The 18,145-nt window shown below is 32.3% G+C and overlaps 1 protein-coding gene and 1 non-coding gene across 5 annotated transcripts in view; one reads left to right on the plus strand and one right to left on the minus strand.

The window, feature by feature from the left end:
* The first annotated feature begins 373 nt into the window (after nt 1-373).
* On the plus strand, nt 374-446 carry Trnak-uuu. The gene has a single exon. It is a non-coding gene; the product is annotated as a tRNA-Lys (tRNA).
* A 6,621-nt stretch (nt 447-7,067) lies between these two features.
* The window catches only part of LOC125073953 (neural/ectodermal development factor IMP-L2-like), a 75,976-nt gene continuing 64,898 nt past the window's right edge, over nt 7,068-18,145 (minus strand). For 2 of the 4 annotated variants that reach the window (XM_047685074.1, XM_047685076.1), the window contains exons 2-7: nt 14,494-14,629; nt 12,947-13,107; nt 11,702-11,864; nt 8,929-9,122; nt 8,065-8,187; nt 7,068-7,702 (exon numbers count right to left, since the gene is read on the minus strand). In XM_047685074.1, coding sequence (XP_047541030.1) covers nt 7,682-7,702; nt 8,065-8,187; nt 8,929-9,122; nt 11,702-11,864; nt 12,947-13,107; nt 14,494-14,602 — 771 coding nt within the window. In that variant the 5' untranslated portion in view covers nt 14,603-14,629 and the 3' untranslated portion in view covers nt 7,068-7,681. Of the gene's footprint in view, nt 7,703-8,064; nt 8,188-8,928; nt 9,123-11,701; nt 11,865-12,946; nt 13,108-14,493; nt 14,630-16,592; nt 16,810-18,145 lie in introns of those variants that run through there. The other 2 variants (XM_047685075.1, XM_047685077.1) reach the window with 2 other exon arrangements.

An 18,145-nucleotide genomic window follows, 5' to 3' on the forward strand; every position in this document is an offset into this window, starting at 1 on the left:
GGCACGTGCCCTATGTGCCCTATGGTAAAGACGGTAATGAAGACCAATGGTTTTTCCTGGTTTCCGAGGTGTTAGGAACCTTATATCTAGAGGCAGTCAGGCTGTAAATAGCTAGCAAATAGATTCCTTAGAATAGATGTTTACTTTGCGGAGTTAGAGTATACTACGCGTGTGCGCACGTAAGCAGGTTAAGTTAGTTCTCTGTGACACACTGAGGACATCTAACTATTGAGATCCTAATAAAATAACTATTAAACATTTATCATTTATTAAATTTAATTCGATTATGTTAACATTGAAACAAATGCAAAACAAGAAATTGAGACAAAAAGAGTTTTTCTTGTAATATGCAATTTCGTTAGATTAGTCATGAGCCCGGATAGCTCAGTCGGTAGAGCATTGGACTTTTAATCCAAGGGTCCAGGGTTCAAGTCCCTGTTCGGGCGGCCATATATTTTATGTTATACAGTAAATATTTGCATAGCTAATGAAATGTAACAATCACTGAAAAATAATGACGTTTAAACTCCATTTTATGATTTTTTTAAATGTTTTATTTAAAGATTTAGTTAGGTTAGATCAAATCATGCGAAATCTTAAATTTTACGTGTTGGTTCAGTACCGATGATAATGCATTTTCATTATTGCCATGACCTGATGCTGCACCAGCATTGACTCCAGATGAAAGAACTCATCACTCAACAGCATAGGCACGATTTTTTGTATACACATAAAAACTTAGGTTTTTTTTACCAAAACATAACCAATAATGAAATTATTAATAACTTTTGTCTTCTTCTTTCAAACGTTAAATCGATGTTGTGAGAAAGAGAGAAAAGACTGTTTAATTAAACAACCGTTAACAAAAGCGAGGCCGTATCGAAAACTATACGAATAATATATTATAACTACGAAAGTAACTCTGTTTGTCTGTTACGCTCTAACGGCTAAACCACTAAGCCGAATATGACATATCTAGGCTACTTTTTCCACCTAAAACAAGCCAGGGGCGAAAGCTAGTTTAGATACATTTCTTAAAGAATACTGACATTCAATATTATTTAATTAACTATTGAGTTTGTATTTGTGCGTTTATTTGTTCGCGTGTGTGTATTAATGATATATGTATGTATGCCGTGTGTGTGTGTGTGTGTGTCGTTAGCTTTATAATTATCGTCGAGTGATATTTATATTTGCTCTAAATGTATGACGTCACTAGAAATAAAGATAATTTTTAGTATGATACAATGTTATAAGAATACATAAAACAGATCAACAACTTCGATTTTGATCATTGTATTTTTAAATGTCATTTTTTTTTAATAATTTCAAATTCAGAAACATTTCGAATTGGAGAATATACACAGACTATACACAGACCATTAATGCTATTTATATTAAAAAAAAAAAACAATACTTATTCTGTAATAAATAATCAAATGTTAATTAGATTTTCGTAATTAATTGTTGATTACTAAAATATTATTTTAATTATAATAATTTAAATAAATAATTTTAAACAAATTAAAAGCACAAATAATACATTCAACATACAGATTAACTGGTTTATTTAAATAAACAAAAAAAAAACAACCATCATTCATCACCAACAATTTTGAATATCGAACTTCATCTTCAATTGTTGTGTGATTGTCAGTTCCCCTGCAAACCACGCAGACAGGTGAGTACAAGGTCACATCTGTATCCACACGATTCGTACCTTGGTTTGGAAGCTAATTTTTAAAACATTATTTAGCGCTGCTTTTTGTAATATATATTGGATAATGTGTTTCCCAAATTTTACAGGAATTATAAGAACACTTTTGCATTGTAGACTTTGAATATGTCCTTTTGCTGATTCATTGAACGAATTAAATTTTACGCTCTTGTTCTTCAAAGTTATTTGATGAGACGTTTGTATCATATCGATACTACGTGATAATACGATTAAAGAAAGTATTACTGCGGCACGTAACTACTTACTTATCATTTTATAAAAAATGTTAATAAACCTTTTTTTTACCTTGTAAGATTTTTTTGTAATATTTGAATATGTCATAAACATAAACTATGTTCGTATCGGAGAAACTCGCAAGGCGTTAATTTTGAGTGGTTTAAAAAATGTTTCTAACAAGGAGTGAGGTGTCCTCTGGTTGGTGACGTCACGTGACAACATTTTCATTGAAACGAGAAAAAAAATCAGATAAGAGGCAATAAGAGGCTATGCCGATTGCGAAGATACATAAAAAGAAAAAAAAAAACTTACTTATTGATTGTCAAGATAAAAAATCGACCGGTTCGGATAGAAACAACTCAGACCTGAGAAGAACCGGCTTATGAAACTCAGGGGTTTTTCACATTTGTATTCGAAACTAAACGATTTTTTTTAATTTTGCAATTAAATAAATTTGTATCTTTTGGGATCCTGTTGTAAAAAACATCCTCGAAGAATTGCAGCTAGACATGACAGTCCCTGTCAGCCGCCATCTTTGTCGGATAAACGTAACCAAAACGAAAATAAAGTGACCGTTATAACAGGGTCAATAGTCCACGGACACCAGATGATTAAGTTTAATATATTTTATTGATATAATTAACGATATTCGTTGATTACATTTTTTATGTAAAATTTCTGAATAGTTTAATTTCATGACAATTTTATTAAAACTAACTTAAATGAAAACGAATATAATTTTTGAACTGCAGCTGTTTAAATAGAAGAATCTTCTATATAACATTGCGAAACGTGTGACGTCACACCAGAGGGGGTGTCTGATAATTGATCACCTGCGACAAGGACAGGGGATGAAAAAAAACATTAAATTCGTGTGACGTAATTTATATAGATGACCCTTTATGAACGTTGGTGCCGTTATGACCACTTATCAAATGGGCCACATTTGTACCTTAAAGCCTTGGTAGAATTGAGACCATCAACTGAGAGAATAGAGAAGAATCATATAGAAGTAATCATAATGCGGATTTTGGTATCAGCGTACTAAACTAGTGCTGTCACATAACTTCGCTGGCGTCCGCGTTGCCTAATCTCGAATCGTGAGCTGTCTCACCACGCTCAAGTATCGATTAATTGTTTGTGTGTGCGGTCTAAGTTGTAAATAAAAAGCGAGTTAATATCCTTCAATACATAAAAAAATATTGTAATTTATTTTTAACCTTCGTGGTCGAGTAGTGTGTACACCGGTTTTCATGGGTACGCCAATCCGAGGTCCCGGGTTCGATTACCGAGGCGATGTACCGTTTATTCGAAAGATACCTACTTCTAATATACTTTTCGATATTAACTCTATCCCGAGCCCTCCCGATGAATAAGATTTCCGACTCCGCAAAGTCAATACATACTGTGGTTAAGTATTTGTTTCTGTGGTGATTTAAATATATAATCTAAATTCCAAATCCGCTGTCCTTACGAATTAATTCCTAGTCCAGTTATTTTATACAAAAAACAGCCAAGCTTTTCTAAGTCCCTACAACAAATCTGCCTTCTCGGTTAATTTGCCTTTCCAAATGTATGTATATATATATATAATGATGGCCCAGTGGTTAGAACGCGTGCATCTTAACCGATGATTTCGGGTTCAAACCCAGGCAGGCACCACTGAATTTTCATGTGCTTAATTTGTGTTTATAATTCATCTCATGCTCGGCGGTGAAGGAAAACATCGTGAAGAAACCTGCATGTGCCTAATTTCAATGAAATTCTGCCACATGTGTATTCCACCAACCCGCATTGGAGCAGCGTGGTGGAATATGCTCCAAACCTTCTCCTCAAAGGGAGAGGAGGCCTTAGCCCAGCAGTGGGAAATATATAGGCTGCTAATGTAATGTAATGTAATATTATATACAAATATATATATATATATATATATATATATATATATATATATTGAATTAAGATTTTTGATTTTAACTTTGACTTTGATTTTATGTATTAAAAATACACAAAGTACCCAATTTGATACAGGTACTTTAAAAATCATCAAAATACCTGTTTTTTTTTAATTAATTTATAGTACAAAGTTATTTTTATAATAACTATATTGAGCATTTATTTGATAAATAAATATTTATTATAAAAATAAAAGTTTACTGTACTATTGAGTTAATTTAGATTCCAACTGCCATCAAATATTATTAACGGATAAAACGTCGCTGGGTCTCACGACTTGGACCACAGACAGAAAACAAATGTAGTACGCAATTTTCCTACCGCACGAATTCGCTAGACTGATCTATATGTCCAAATTCATCTGTAATGATGGCGTTGAACATCAGAGCGAGGATTCATAGATTTCATATTTCGACACAGAAATCATTTACCTGCGTTTCTTGATTATGTAAATAAATTGATTTTAAATCTATTGCCTAATTTTTGTATTGCAGGTATAGTTAATAAGGTAACAACTTGTGAATGGCCCACTGTTGGGCTTAGGTTGGACTCAGTAACAATGTTGGAAGCGTAATAACTGAATCCCAAAGAACTTTTAAACAGCCTCTGTTGCTCAATTGGCCCCACCAGCCTGGCTAAGTATCACCCGCTTATCAGGGCTACCAACGAACAGTAATACTTAGTACTATTGAGTTTCAGTTTGAATAGTCAGTGAGTGTAACGGCAGGTACAAGATAACACTTTAGTTCCCAAGGTTGGTGGTACATTGGCGATGTAATATTTCGTACAACGCCAACGTGGCCCCTTTGCCAACAAGTCTCCCAATTATATAAAAATAGAACAGTTAGAAGATATTTGTGGGAAATAAAACAATTGCCTCATAGGTATTTAATATGTTTATAATTGTAAATAACCTTGAGTAACTTTCTCTTCATCTTTTAATTATTATTTAATATGTCTGAGTTTTCTGGAAGAGATGAATTTAGTAGTCTAAAGTCCGACCGTTACACAATACATATTATTTTTTAGTTTGTTTTCAAACTCAAATTCCTTTATTCAATATAGAAGCACTAGCCTTTTTTTTATCGTTGTAATGGAATAGGCGTTTGTCTTCCATCTATGAAAGTGTAGATGAAGACGAAGGTGGTACACGCCCATAAAAGAAACCTGTTCACTCTACTCTTAAAGGCTCCAGAGTTCAACTCATCGGGAAAAATAGACCCAGGCAGGTCGTTCCAAATCTTGGCGACTCTCACCAAAAACGAGCTGTCAAACCGTTACTCGTATCGTTACTTATCGATCGTCAAATTCTCTACCAGTAACTTTTTACGCTCTCTAAAATTAATTCTTCGTAAATCATAACAATTTAATAAATTACAATCATAAATCCTCTTATTCTGCAAATCTACGGCTGGAGCTCATCAAAATGAGTCCATAACCAAAATTTTATATGAATAATCGTCCCATAATCACTGAGACAAAAATCTGTTTACGCTATTAATATATAAGACTAACAATAATGAGCGTTTAACGAAGTTCGAAGTATAATTCTCTGATCTAATTCAGCTCCGTTAGTTATAAATTCAATACATTATAGAGTGTATAATACACATTGCCCTGATATTATCCTTTGTGTATTAAACGGTTCTTTAAGAGCTAAATGTGTGCATAATAACAGATGCAAGTCTAGAGAACTCACGAAGTGTAATGTATTAACCTTTCTTTGAAAATTACTCGAAGGCAGTCACCGACAAAACTCGTCTGTAATGTCTGTCTAAGATTCGACTTTAAGCGTTCGCATGCCGTGGAGTCAGAGCTTAGATATTCATTCGATTATGTCATTAAAAGTGTCACAATATATTTTAAAATCGGCGATAATTGGAACGTAATGGCGGACGATCGAATGTTCATTGTTAACATACAGTCAAATGCTCCCGTTGACGGACTTCATACGTCACTTCGCTTAACCCAATATTACATTCTAACTTGTGACAGTCTCGCAGATTCGTAAACCTTTATTGTGTCTGTTCCACCACGCTGCTCCAGTTAGTGGACATGTCTAAGGGCAGATTTTTAATCCTCGCGATGTTTACCATAAACTCAATTTATGTACATAAAAACACAGTTGTGATTGTTTGATTAAGATCCATGACTTTTATCTACTGAGCCAGTTTGGTTTTAAGTTCGATTAAATGGACGACCTGATGATGAGTGGTTACCACCGCCCATATACAATGGCGTTGTAAGAAATATTAACCATTCCTTACATCAAAAATGCGCCACCAACCTTGGCAACTAAGATGTTACGTCCCCTGTGCCTGTGATTACACTGGCTCACTCACCCTTCAAACCGGAACACAACAACACTGAGTGCTGATTGCAATAAAAGAAAAACAATTTTCCATTTTCTTTATTAATTTCAATATCTATGTTGCATCACAGTCTACTATAGTAATAAGTATTATAGATCACAATAGTTGTTAAATATTAAAACTATAGTTTATCTTTTAAATTATACTCATTTTACATTATAATTTATTAAAAAAAAATAAAATAATAGGCAGATTCGGTTCAGTTAGAGTCTCTTCACACGGATAATACGCTGCGATTAAAATATATTTAATAAAAGGGACATATTTAATTGTCAACGTTACAACTTCATTTGGGTCTTCATTTGTCAAATACATGTCATAAATACAGATAATAAAAATTAATCACCTCTCTTACTGTTTTACGCAGCGGTTAGATAAATTAATTAGATTTTAAGTTCTTAACCAGTGATTGGAATGTAAAGAGTACTTTTAAAATACTATTAAAACAATTGAATGTATTTTTAAAAGCCTTTATCTTAAAAAAACATGCTATTCGAGTCCACTCGCGCAAGTGAATTTAATACTAGTTCAACTTTAAGTACAAAGTCTCAGCTCAATCGCAAGTCGAACTTATGTACGCACTTTACGTTGTTACGAGTTTACAATATAGTACACTCAACTTTATTTGCTTTGCTTTTGGTACAAGAATTTGCAAAAAGTTTTTTTGGGTTTGGTATTACAATAATGTAAATTTTTTTAAATTGTACATCATGCCGATTCCAAAAATATATAATACATACATATAAATAATACTTTTTATATAATTTTATATGTAATAAAATCTAACACGTTTTGTTGTATTTAACTTTTCTAATCACTGGTCACAATTACATTTTCATAAAGTATTATAAAGTATTAAAGTAAGAAAAACTTGTAACTCATTTGTTTAATACGTATATTCGTCAGAAACAAGATCATAAAACAGATATCTTGATACACCTCTAGCGCCATCTATCGATGACATTGAAAACCAAGAATATGAATGGCGTTAGATTTTAAAATCGGATATGCTGTCATTGTGATTTCAATTTCTTAATCATTTTTTTAAGACTGTTTCTGTTTTCTACTGAATAAAATTTAATATAGTCACAAGGTTATGATATTTTTATCAAGTTATATAAAGAATCTTATTGAATTAATTTGCGGTACACAGTGCGGTACTCTTTAATACATAGTATATAGTTTGTATAAATATTTAAACATATTTTTAATACTTCCGGACCAGCCGTTATCATACAATATTTTATATTCCGTTCAAGTTATTTACAAATAACATTATGTAACCAAAATAATTAGAAATGTATTTATAAATTCAAATACATCGCAGCGTTACGGGGAGCGTGTGAAGTGCTCTTACAATCTTAACTATCAACAGGAACTTCGTTTGTTTATTTGCTGCCGATTATCCGTCGGTTTCATTCGGCTGTAAAAGAAATTACATTCGCTTTAATAAACATATTTAAAAAAAAGCCCTATTTTAAATTTCATGTAAGAACTTTTGGACGGAAAAATTATCTTTATTAATTAACTAATAGAGCTTATTTTTACTAAAAAACGAATTTGATGAAATTTGATTCAAGTACAGCTACCAATTCAGTTATTTCAAGCCAAGTTTAGGCCATAGAGACCTTTTTATTAATTTTGTTCTTCAGACAATAATAGCTAATAAAACTATTTTAATTGACAACATATAAAAAGTGAACGAATCAGTCGAAAATTCGATCCCAACCCCGGCGAATTTTATGTACCCAACAATTGTATATAAGTATAAGACGTAACACGTACCCGAGCCGGATAAACGAATGTCTTGATCTGGGTACTTCCGAAGAGATTGCTGGCTCTGCACGTAAACTCGCCCATGTCGCTCCAGAGAAGCGAAGTGATCACCAGCTCGCCGGAACGCAGCACCTACAACGCAGAAATAAAAATATGATATATTTAAAACGAGTTTACTCTTATGAGCACTTGTGGGCAAATTATCACGGGTTAAAATGTAGATTTGGCTAAAATTACTAAACTAAAGATACTGGAAATAAACAAACTCTTTCATCACTGCATAGAACATAATTATTTAATTGTATTCTGATATTCTATTTACTTACAACAATTAAACTGTTAAATGCAGCCTGCATTATTCACAATGGGAATAGAGTAATGAGGAAATATGTCATTGTAGCATTAAACAATGAGTTGACATTAAATACAACTAACGCCATCTATTTAAATAATAATAAACTAAGAGTACGACGCTAGCGTCATCTAGTGTTGGATAGTAGTACCTTAAGTGGATAACTTTGTAACCTTGTACGTTGGGTAATGTTTGTGTAGATAATGTTATTTACACAATTATTATTAATTGAAATGCATAACCAAAATTGGTACTATGGGCTTAATCGTACAAGACATTTGACAGTCAACTTTTAGGCTAATCAGAATTTTGTGGGCGATACCACAACTAAACAAAAATAAACCAATACAAATAAATTCAACTACACATTAAAGAAATATGCAAATAGATGTGATAAAAATTAAATTAAATTAATTGTAAGTAATAAAGGAATTTTAATTTGAAATAAGAACGATTTTTAATAAAATCTTATGAATATTACCATCTTGCTAAGTATCAATTGATTTCGCAAAGAATCTTACCTTCATTCTACTGTCGTTCTCAATGACCACGCCGTCCTTATCCCTCCAAACCACCACTGGTCGAGGGTGACCTTTGACCCTGCAAGGTAGCACGATATTGCTGCCTATCGTGTCGACGAAAACTTTATATGATACGAGGATTCTCGGCGATAAAGGAACAAGCTTGGAACGCTCAGTTATTTCGGTGCTGCCATCTGGTGATGAAAAAAGTTAGTATAATATATTTTAACTAGTTAATTAGATTTCATTCCATTATACTTTATCGTTAAAGTAATACTACGTTACTATGTATAATGTTTAAAAGTATTCTTGGGAGTTAATTGAGTGTATTTAAATTATTCATAAATTATAATGTTTTACAAAAAAACGGAAATATATTGCAAAAAAAAAGATAATTTGAGGAATGCTCAAACCAAATTGTTCCAATCTGTCAAAATCAATATTATTTATGTTACACAATAATATTGAGTGTTTCATTTAAGTATTGTGAATATTGATCTTTTTGTTTTATTTTATTCCTTAATAATGTTTAAAATTTAACATAAATATACTACATAAAACTAACTTAGATAATGAGTAATACTTCTTAAAACATCTAAACATAGCTGAAATAATGCCAATTCAATACTCATAAAAGCCTTTATAAAAGTTTTTATGGGATATTTTATGATTTTTATAGTTATTCCCTTGTTATGCGTGTTGCTATTATTTTACTACAGGCGATAATGTGGTCATCAATTTTTATAGCAATATCAGTAATTTAGTTAACTTACTTTGTGTTTTATTGTGTTAAGAAGTTTTATTGTTAAATATTTAAAATAATGAAAAAAAATGAAAATAATATATCCCGCTGAGTTTCTTTCGCCGGTTCTTCTCAGGTCCGAGGTGCTAAATTCCGAACCGGTGGTAGATTTTTGACAATCAATAAGCAAGTGCAAACACTTCTATATTGAATAAAGATTTTTGACTTTGACTTTGACTTTGACTTTGAATATATTTATATTATTACTTTAGTACAATTGGACTAAACTATGTACTTTAATAAATTTATAATCTGTATTTAATGAACGAAATTTTACTTCTAATTATAATTGTCCGAAATTTATCTGCAAGTTGAAATATGGGAATAAGTTTTTTGATAGATTGAAGATAACCATATTCAAAAACTATTCGTAAGAATATAAAGTAGAATTATCTATTTTTTTTTAATTGAAAATAGCATTTGTCGTCTTCATTCATTTCCACTAACATCCGCCATTCTTAACCTTCGAATACATACGAAGTAAGCTTCTATATCCCGCCTGTTAGACAATTCATCTATCCGTAAGTGAAACGAATCGTACCCGATATAGTAACCGAATTACAAATAGATTATTTTATTTTTTTTATTTTATTTTATAGCCAGTGTAATCACAGGCACAAGGCACCTGATGGTAAGTGGTCACCACCGCCCATAGACAAGGGCGCTGTAAGAAATATTAACCATTCCTTACATCACCTATGCGCCACCTACCTCGGGAACTAAGATGTTATGCCCCTTGTGCCTGTAATTACACTGGCTCACTCACCCTTCTAACCGGCACATAACAATACAGTGTACTGTTATTTGGCGGTAGAATATTTGATGAGTGGGTGGTACCTACCCAGATGGGCTTACACAAAGCCCTACCACCAAGTACATAACCGTATATAACCGGCTCCTCTCATGGGTGTGCTTAATTTATGCTTATAATTCATCTCGTGCTCGGCGGTAAAGGAAAACATCGTGAGGAAGCCTGCATGTGTCTAATTTCAACGAAATTCTGCCACATGTGTATTCCGCCAACCCGCATTGGAGCAGCGTGATGGAATATGCTCCAAACCTTCTCCTCAAAGGGAGAGGAGGCCTTTAGCCCAGCAGTGGGAAAATTTACAGGCTGCTAATGCTAAGGCTCATGGGTATGATAAGGTTCTATATACAGCCTTTAGATTATAAAACACACGAATATACAAAATTTTCGGCTTTTCTCAACTACGATATGAATGTGCTCTAGATATGACCCTTCCTCTGGAGTCGCTCTGTTTATTGATGAAAATCTCATTTAAATACGTTGCGTAGTTCTAAACATCTACGCGGAACAAAGACGGCGGGAAGCGATTTTGTTTTATACGTAGAGATTATGATAATAAGATTTCGATGGAATTCTGTATTCGTATAAATTAATTTCTAATGATTTAATCGTTTTCTTTGATCAAACATTACTTCAATAACTAATAAATTCGATGTTACATATCTAAGGCGCGTCTCGTGTCGACGAATTTTTTTATAATATCTTTTCAAAGATTACAAAGCTAATATCTTATCTGAATAGTAAAAAAAAAAAAATGACACGTGCATACAAAATAGTTGTCCGGTTGTATTAATCATTGCTAAACATGTGTTAATTTTTTTCGTTATCAGTTATAAAATTCTGAGTGACTCAGATTTTGACGTTTTATTATTACACGCTTACTGCTTAGATAATAATAATTATATCACAGACATTCTTCGCTTATAATATTATGTGTATAATGTTGCCATATTAGAAATTTATTATATACGGAGTTTACTTTTTCGAAGCTTTACTGAAAACCTTTTTTATATAAAAATGATGTTATTGTTGGTAATATATATAGCAATAAATTTTTAGGTCGCAACGCGACAATCTTGGGCGAAGATTTGGGAATTATGTACGAGTGGTATCCACCAAGGCTTGCACAAATACCACCAAGCCGTTGATGATTAACGCCTTACCTGTGCTGTAAACAATGGTTGAGGCTCGTGCTGTTTTCATTCCAGAAACAATAAGACACGAATACTCCGCCGGTGTCTCGGACCGAGTTATCAGCAACGTGGAAGCGACCCTCGCGACGGACGTCGGATTCGTATCCATTATTTCATTTGATTCTTTATCGTACTGAAAAAGAAAAATACGCTTGAAATTTCTAATTTCAAGTAACTACTAACGGAGGTCAATGTTTATCGTAACCGTTTGGGAGTTCAAACTCAGTCCAAGGGTCACCGAGTTGGTCTTTATAGTTCATCGCGTGAAAGTCCTGAAGGAAAGTATGTATAGGAAACCTGTATGTATAAATTAAACTATCACATATATATATATATATATATATATATATATATATATATATATATATATATATATATATCGTATCGGAGCAGCGAGCTGGATTAAGTTCCAAGTCGTCTCCTAATAGAGGCGAGTATATTTCTCTAAGCTCTTACAAATATATCGTTCATTGATTGCGTAAATTGAATCGAAGCCAAATTTTAAAATAATACATTTGGTTTTTTTTTTTTAAATTTTAACACGAGGGAGTTAAATAGGCAAAGAAACTATGGATCATCATCCATAGACATTGGAACTATATAAAGTATCAGTTCATCGATCTGTGCAACTTGTCATGGAAACTAAGATGTTGTATGCCTTCTGTGGTTGCACTGGCTCGCCCTTTATACCGAAAACCAGTGGAGTTTCTGCTTTGAAATACGGTGAGTAATTGTGGTGTACTTTTTTTTAAATATATAAACTGACGCTTGACTGATATCACACCGGATGGAAAGTGATACAGCCTAAGGAGCGCACTTGTCTAGAAAATGCCTATTCTCTCTAGACTTAATGGTACCTATATTGTCTAAATGTAAAATATGTTTATGTATGTTTGTGTGTGTTTAAAGTTATATAAATTGTTTATAATGTAGCCTACCACTAGTAAAACTGTACCCTACGATAATTAGTAGTATAACTGATAACAGTTTTTTTTTTAAATAGGTAGGCAGACTCGCAAATGAGACACCATCCGTAGACAATATAATACCCGTAGAATATGAACCATCCCTTACATCGCAAATGTCATGTTAGTTCCCAAGATGTTATGTCCCTTGTACCTGTACCTGAATATATGTTAAGTGGGTGATATCTACCCAAATGGGTTACAAACCTAAATAAACCAGGATAGTAAGTATGTGTTCTGTTATAGTTACCTCATAAATAGGGGCGTCGTTTCTAAACCAGTGTACAGCGGGCGCTGGAGCAGCGATCGCTTCGCAAGTAAGCTCGAGTGTGGTGCCGGGCCTGTGTATGATGTGGGGTCCCGGCCTCTTCGTAATAGTTATGAAGCGTTTTGATTGGGGCGTCTGTACTACTAGAGAAAACGAAATTGTTGAATTACTTTAAACATAATAATAGTATACATTAGACGATCATATTTGGCGCCTGGTATGTAATAATAATAATAATAAATATTGGACAACATCACATATTACTCTGATCCCAATGTAAGTAGCTAAAGCACTAGTGTTATGGAAAATCAGAAGTAAAGACGGTACCACATACACTCAGACCCAAGACAACATAGAAAACTAATAAACTTGTTTCTACATCGACTCGGCCGGGAATCGAACCTGGGGCCTCGGAGTGGCGTACCCATGAAAACCGGTGTACACACCACGGAGGTCGTCAAACTCATTCTCGTATGTGGTGACATTTATACATAGAAACTACTTATTATAAAATCAATGCATCGTCAGCCATGGGACTTTAGATGTTATACTCTTTGTGCCAATAGTTACACTGGCTCACCATTAAAATTGCAAGGTAATTCACGCATTTATACTAATATGATATAAAATAATCTATTACTAAGCGAAATATCAAAATCTCTTCAATCATTACAAGCCCATGTGTACTAGTGGAGAAAACACGTGGATCTTAATTTAAGGACGTGAGTTCAAATCTAGCTGAGTTGTTCATGTGTAAATTATTAGTCTATCGTTCATCTCGTTCATGACGGTGAAGGAAAACATGCGTGGAAAAATGCATATGTCAGATCTTGTAAATGCATGATGCTTTGACGGGACTCCTCACAAAACCGCACATTGATGTATATTTGATAATTCTTAGATTCTATTATAGTAAACAATCTTTCGTATCAATTATTTCTTTTATTTTCGGGAAACATATTATACTATACAAACATTCGATGCCAAAAGTCTTACATAAGCCAAAGTATCCACTGTTATACTAAAACATGGAGTAAATCTAATAATGTAATTAATTGATATTCAAAGTATATAAAATTAGGTATTTAAAAAAAGTTATGTTACTTATGTTATTCATCGAGGAATACTCGACAGTTCAAAGACGATTCTCATCTTTATGGATCAAGTAACCATACCCAAAACTTGTCGTGATTCCCTCGATAAAAAACGTAAGTGAAACTGGGAAATTTGATTGTGATAAGAATTTGATTATATGTGCAATAGATCAATGTACATCACTCGACTGCCTCGTTGGTATTGTGCTCGGAATACCGCAGAACCCGAGATTCTGGATTCCAACCAAGGCTGTATAAGAAAAGCGCTTGCGGTTTTGTATCAGGAAATTTTACGTCAGAAAAATGCTTTGCTTGCTTTGAATTGGTTACAAACCCATCGGATTATGAGTCTGGGGGAGAGAGTACAGTCGTCTCTGTGCAGGCTACTCTCTCTCGAGTATGACCACTAGGAGAAACTTAACAGTAGATGCTTACCACTTTTATCTATGTGATTTTCAATTTCTAGTAACTTCATGTGTCTGTTTACATTTGCCGCCCTCCCGCAGCCCACCAGGACCACAGCGATTATGTATATAAGATACATTATGTATAATGAGATTCTAGGTCTTATCTGAAACAAACGGATTAACATATAGTGTATAGAATATCGATGGCTTAGTAGATAGAATGCTTAACGTATATATGCTAAAGGTTAAGAGTTCAAATCTGAGTCATTTCTTTTTCGCATTGTCTGTGTTTTTAATTTAAATTGTGTGTGAAGGAAGGCACCGTGAGATAACCTACACGCGTCCATTTGTTTTTGACTTTACTTAAGTTTTTTTTTTCTCGCATGAAATACGCTCATAATTCGGCGGTCCCTAGAAAGCCCCCCTTCTTCTTAAACACCCTAAAAATCTGGTACCCAATCCGACTCTTAAGGGGTATCACTGGTTCGCTTGCGCGTGCTACCGTTACGAACTGTAACGGTACTAAGATTATATTTTAATAAGCCGACTTAAAGTGTTATACGGACATACAGACGTAATTTCAATACTTCATATAAAATCATAATATACATGATTTAAATAGGCTCTAACAACATACAAGCACTTATGAATTGTAATTTGACAGGATTTTAAAGTTACTGGTACGGACGAAGCAAGCTTGAGCCATAATGAAGGACATAGGCGTTTTATACCTCGAACCAACGTCAACCCCTTAATACGCGGATGAAATCGCGCTTAAAAACGAGTATTGTATATAATGAAATGTATTTATCTTATATCAGGACGGATGAAAACAAGCTATTTTATCATCATATAGATATATAATCTTGTATAGAAATGAATATACCTTATTTATTTAAGCTTACTTTATATATTTCAAAGAACCTACCTACAGATTCAAAGGACTGATCATTTTAATGTCGGTTAAAATATCGAGCCATATTATAAATATTTACGTAGATTTTATTTTTAAGTTTTTTTAACAACGGCTAAATTGTTTTAAAAAAAGCTATTTTCAGAAATACTCAGATTATTATTATAGACGAATTAAAATGATTTATTAAACAGAAAAAAATTAATAATGTATATAAATACATTTTGTATAAAAGTCTAAACTTCTGTTTTCTAATTAAAGTATTGGATTAAATGAGGAGCTAATAGCTACCACCGGCTCCGATTGTAGGTTGGTCTTTCACCAAAATTCCAGACAAACAATAAATAATTAAATTCATAAATGAGTAAATAAACTATATTATTAAAATATGATCTTTTATTATCAGATATATGATATTAATAGTAAATATTGTATCAAAAGTTGGATGGAACATGCGACGTATTTAATGGCAACTGGATGTTCCAACTAAGACACTAATGGGGTCTTGTAAAAGCATACTATGAATTTCGCAGAGCAGGTTATTTCTTCAGTCACTGTGTTTAAATCGTGTTAGTTTAAAATGATTGGAGTTTTGAAATTAAAAAAAATAAATTTTTAAAATTAATAATATTTTTATAAGTATATGTTAACATGTTATTAGCATATTCGCATTTAAAAGTAATTAAACTATTTAAATTCTAATTTAAAAATTCGACTATAACTAGATAAAATATATCCTCCAAATTAAAAAAAAAAAAACAAACACAATAAATAATACAGCCATAAAAACACAAAATACTACAATTAATTAATTTTACAATTTACTGATGATATTTCAATAGAAGTAAAAAAAACCTATTTTTATAGTTCAAAATAGTTTAAATACTATTAAATATCAGAAATAACATTAGAATGAATCACTATGAAAGACTTATAAAAAAAAAAATGATGGGCCCTTTTTTTAGTTTACACAAAATGAGATTCTTATCTTTTATTTATGGCAAAGATAAAGGTTTCTATTACATTTCTAGGGACAAGAAATATATGACATTTGTTGCATCATTTGTTACGGTACTATGATTTTGTCTAGTGTTTTACAATACTTGAGATGGTGTTTTAAATAGTTTTTATTAATTAATCCTGTAATTGAAAACATGATTATTTATTTCGATATACGGCATAAAATAAAAATTAAATTAATTATATATAAATACCTTGGTATTGTAAAACTGAGCTAAAACAAATAAATCACTCGCGATAAAAAAACCTATCCACAAAATCTACCTTCACAAACACTGAACACAATTTACAAAAATACAAATAATTTATAACGTACGAAAAAATAACGAATCAATTTTTTTAACGGACAACTCTGAATTCTGAACAATTAAAAATCGAACACTTTTTGAAAATAGGCGCGTGCGTGCAAGAGCATTGGCCGGACTAAACGCTGGCACATGATTGGCGGTATATATATAGTCGGCTGGACTTCTTGAATTCCAAATTGAAAAATGCACGCACACATTCATATTGGAAACTTAAACACTAATTCCTGATGTCTTGGTCGAGGAAAGGGGGGCGCTTAGGGAATTTTATGACTGTTTATTTTTTAGGCAAATTGCCTTTAAGCACGTAGGATTTTAGAAACATTTGGACTTATCTGCCAATGCTCTGCCAATTGTAATAACTAATCTACTAATAGTTCTTATGTTATATATGATTTTTCGTTTTTGTGGTAACATTTTGTGGTAATTTAACTTACTTGTACCTTCTAGAATGTTCTCTTTTATTCTTATTTTATCATTGAATCATGCAAGACTACCAATTAAATAAAACTGATCGTCCTAATACTAAAAAGTAATATAATTTAAGCAGGACACAGCGAATTTATTTACCTTATTGAGGTTCCCCCGAACAAATGTACACGTATATAAACGTATTCCTTGTATAAATTTTTAATATGTTGAAATTTGGTAAAGAAATTATATTTTTTCTTTTACATTTTTATAGAAATGTAAAAATTCATATAATAAAATACTCTCGTTATTTGTATAACATTTTTGTTTTTAAAATAATTGTTTGATTCAAATAAGGAATTTAAAAAACATTATTAATTAAATGTTAGCAATTGAAATTATTAATACGTAGAACATTTTTACATATAAATTAGTCATAAAAGGTCGTAAGAGATAATTACAGTTTAAGCCATTCAAGTCTTTATTTAATTAATGTGACGTATTGGGTTCCCCAAATTGTATTTTTTTATTCGTTCCTAACAACGATAAAGGAATCAATTTATTAAGAAATATATGTTGCAGATAGATATTGAAATAAGACAGTTAGTAACTTGACTGATGGTTTTTTATTACACTTTTAATGCTTTTACTCGCGTTGATTTGTTAGTCATCATTAATATTTTTATTATTATTTATGTGTTATGTGTGTTATAAAATACAGTAAGAGATTTTTTTTTTTTAATATTTTGATGTTTATGACCAGTCGCTTGTACTACCCAGTGGATGGTTCTTGGCGGTTGGTTTCTTGTTACCATATGGGTTTTTTAGGCCTTCAGATTACTTTGATTGAGATCACTCCACTCAAAATGTCACTCAATTGGCCGTTACGACACCAACGAGTGTTTATAATACTAATATATATGTAACGAGGTGATTGTTTACAGCAAAATGTTCTCTATCAGAATATGAAATAAGTTTTCAATTTTAAATATGATATTTTTCATTTCGGACATTTTTATTTATGTAATGTT

Source organism: Vanessa atalanta, chromosome 26, assembly GCF_905147765.1.
Source record: "Vanessa atalanta chromosome 26, ilVanAtal1.2, whole genome shotgun sequence".
Taxonomy (NCBI): domain Eukaryota; kingdom Metazoa; phylum Arthropoda; class Insecta; order Lepidoptera; family Nymphalidae; genus Vanessa; species Vanessa atalanta.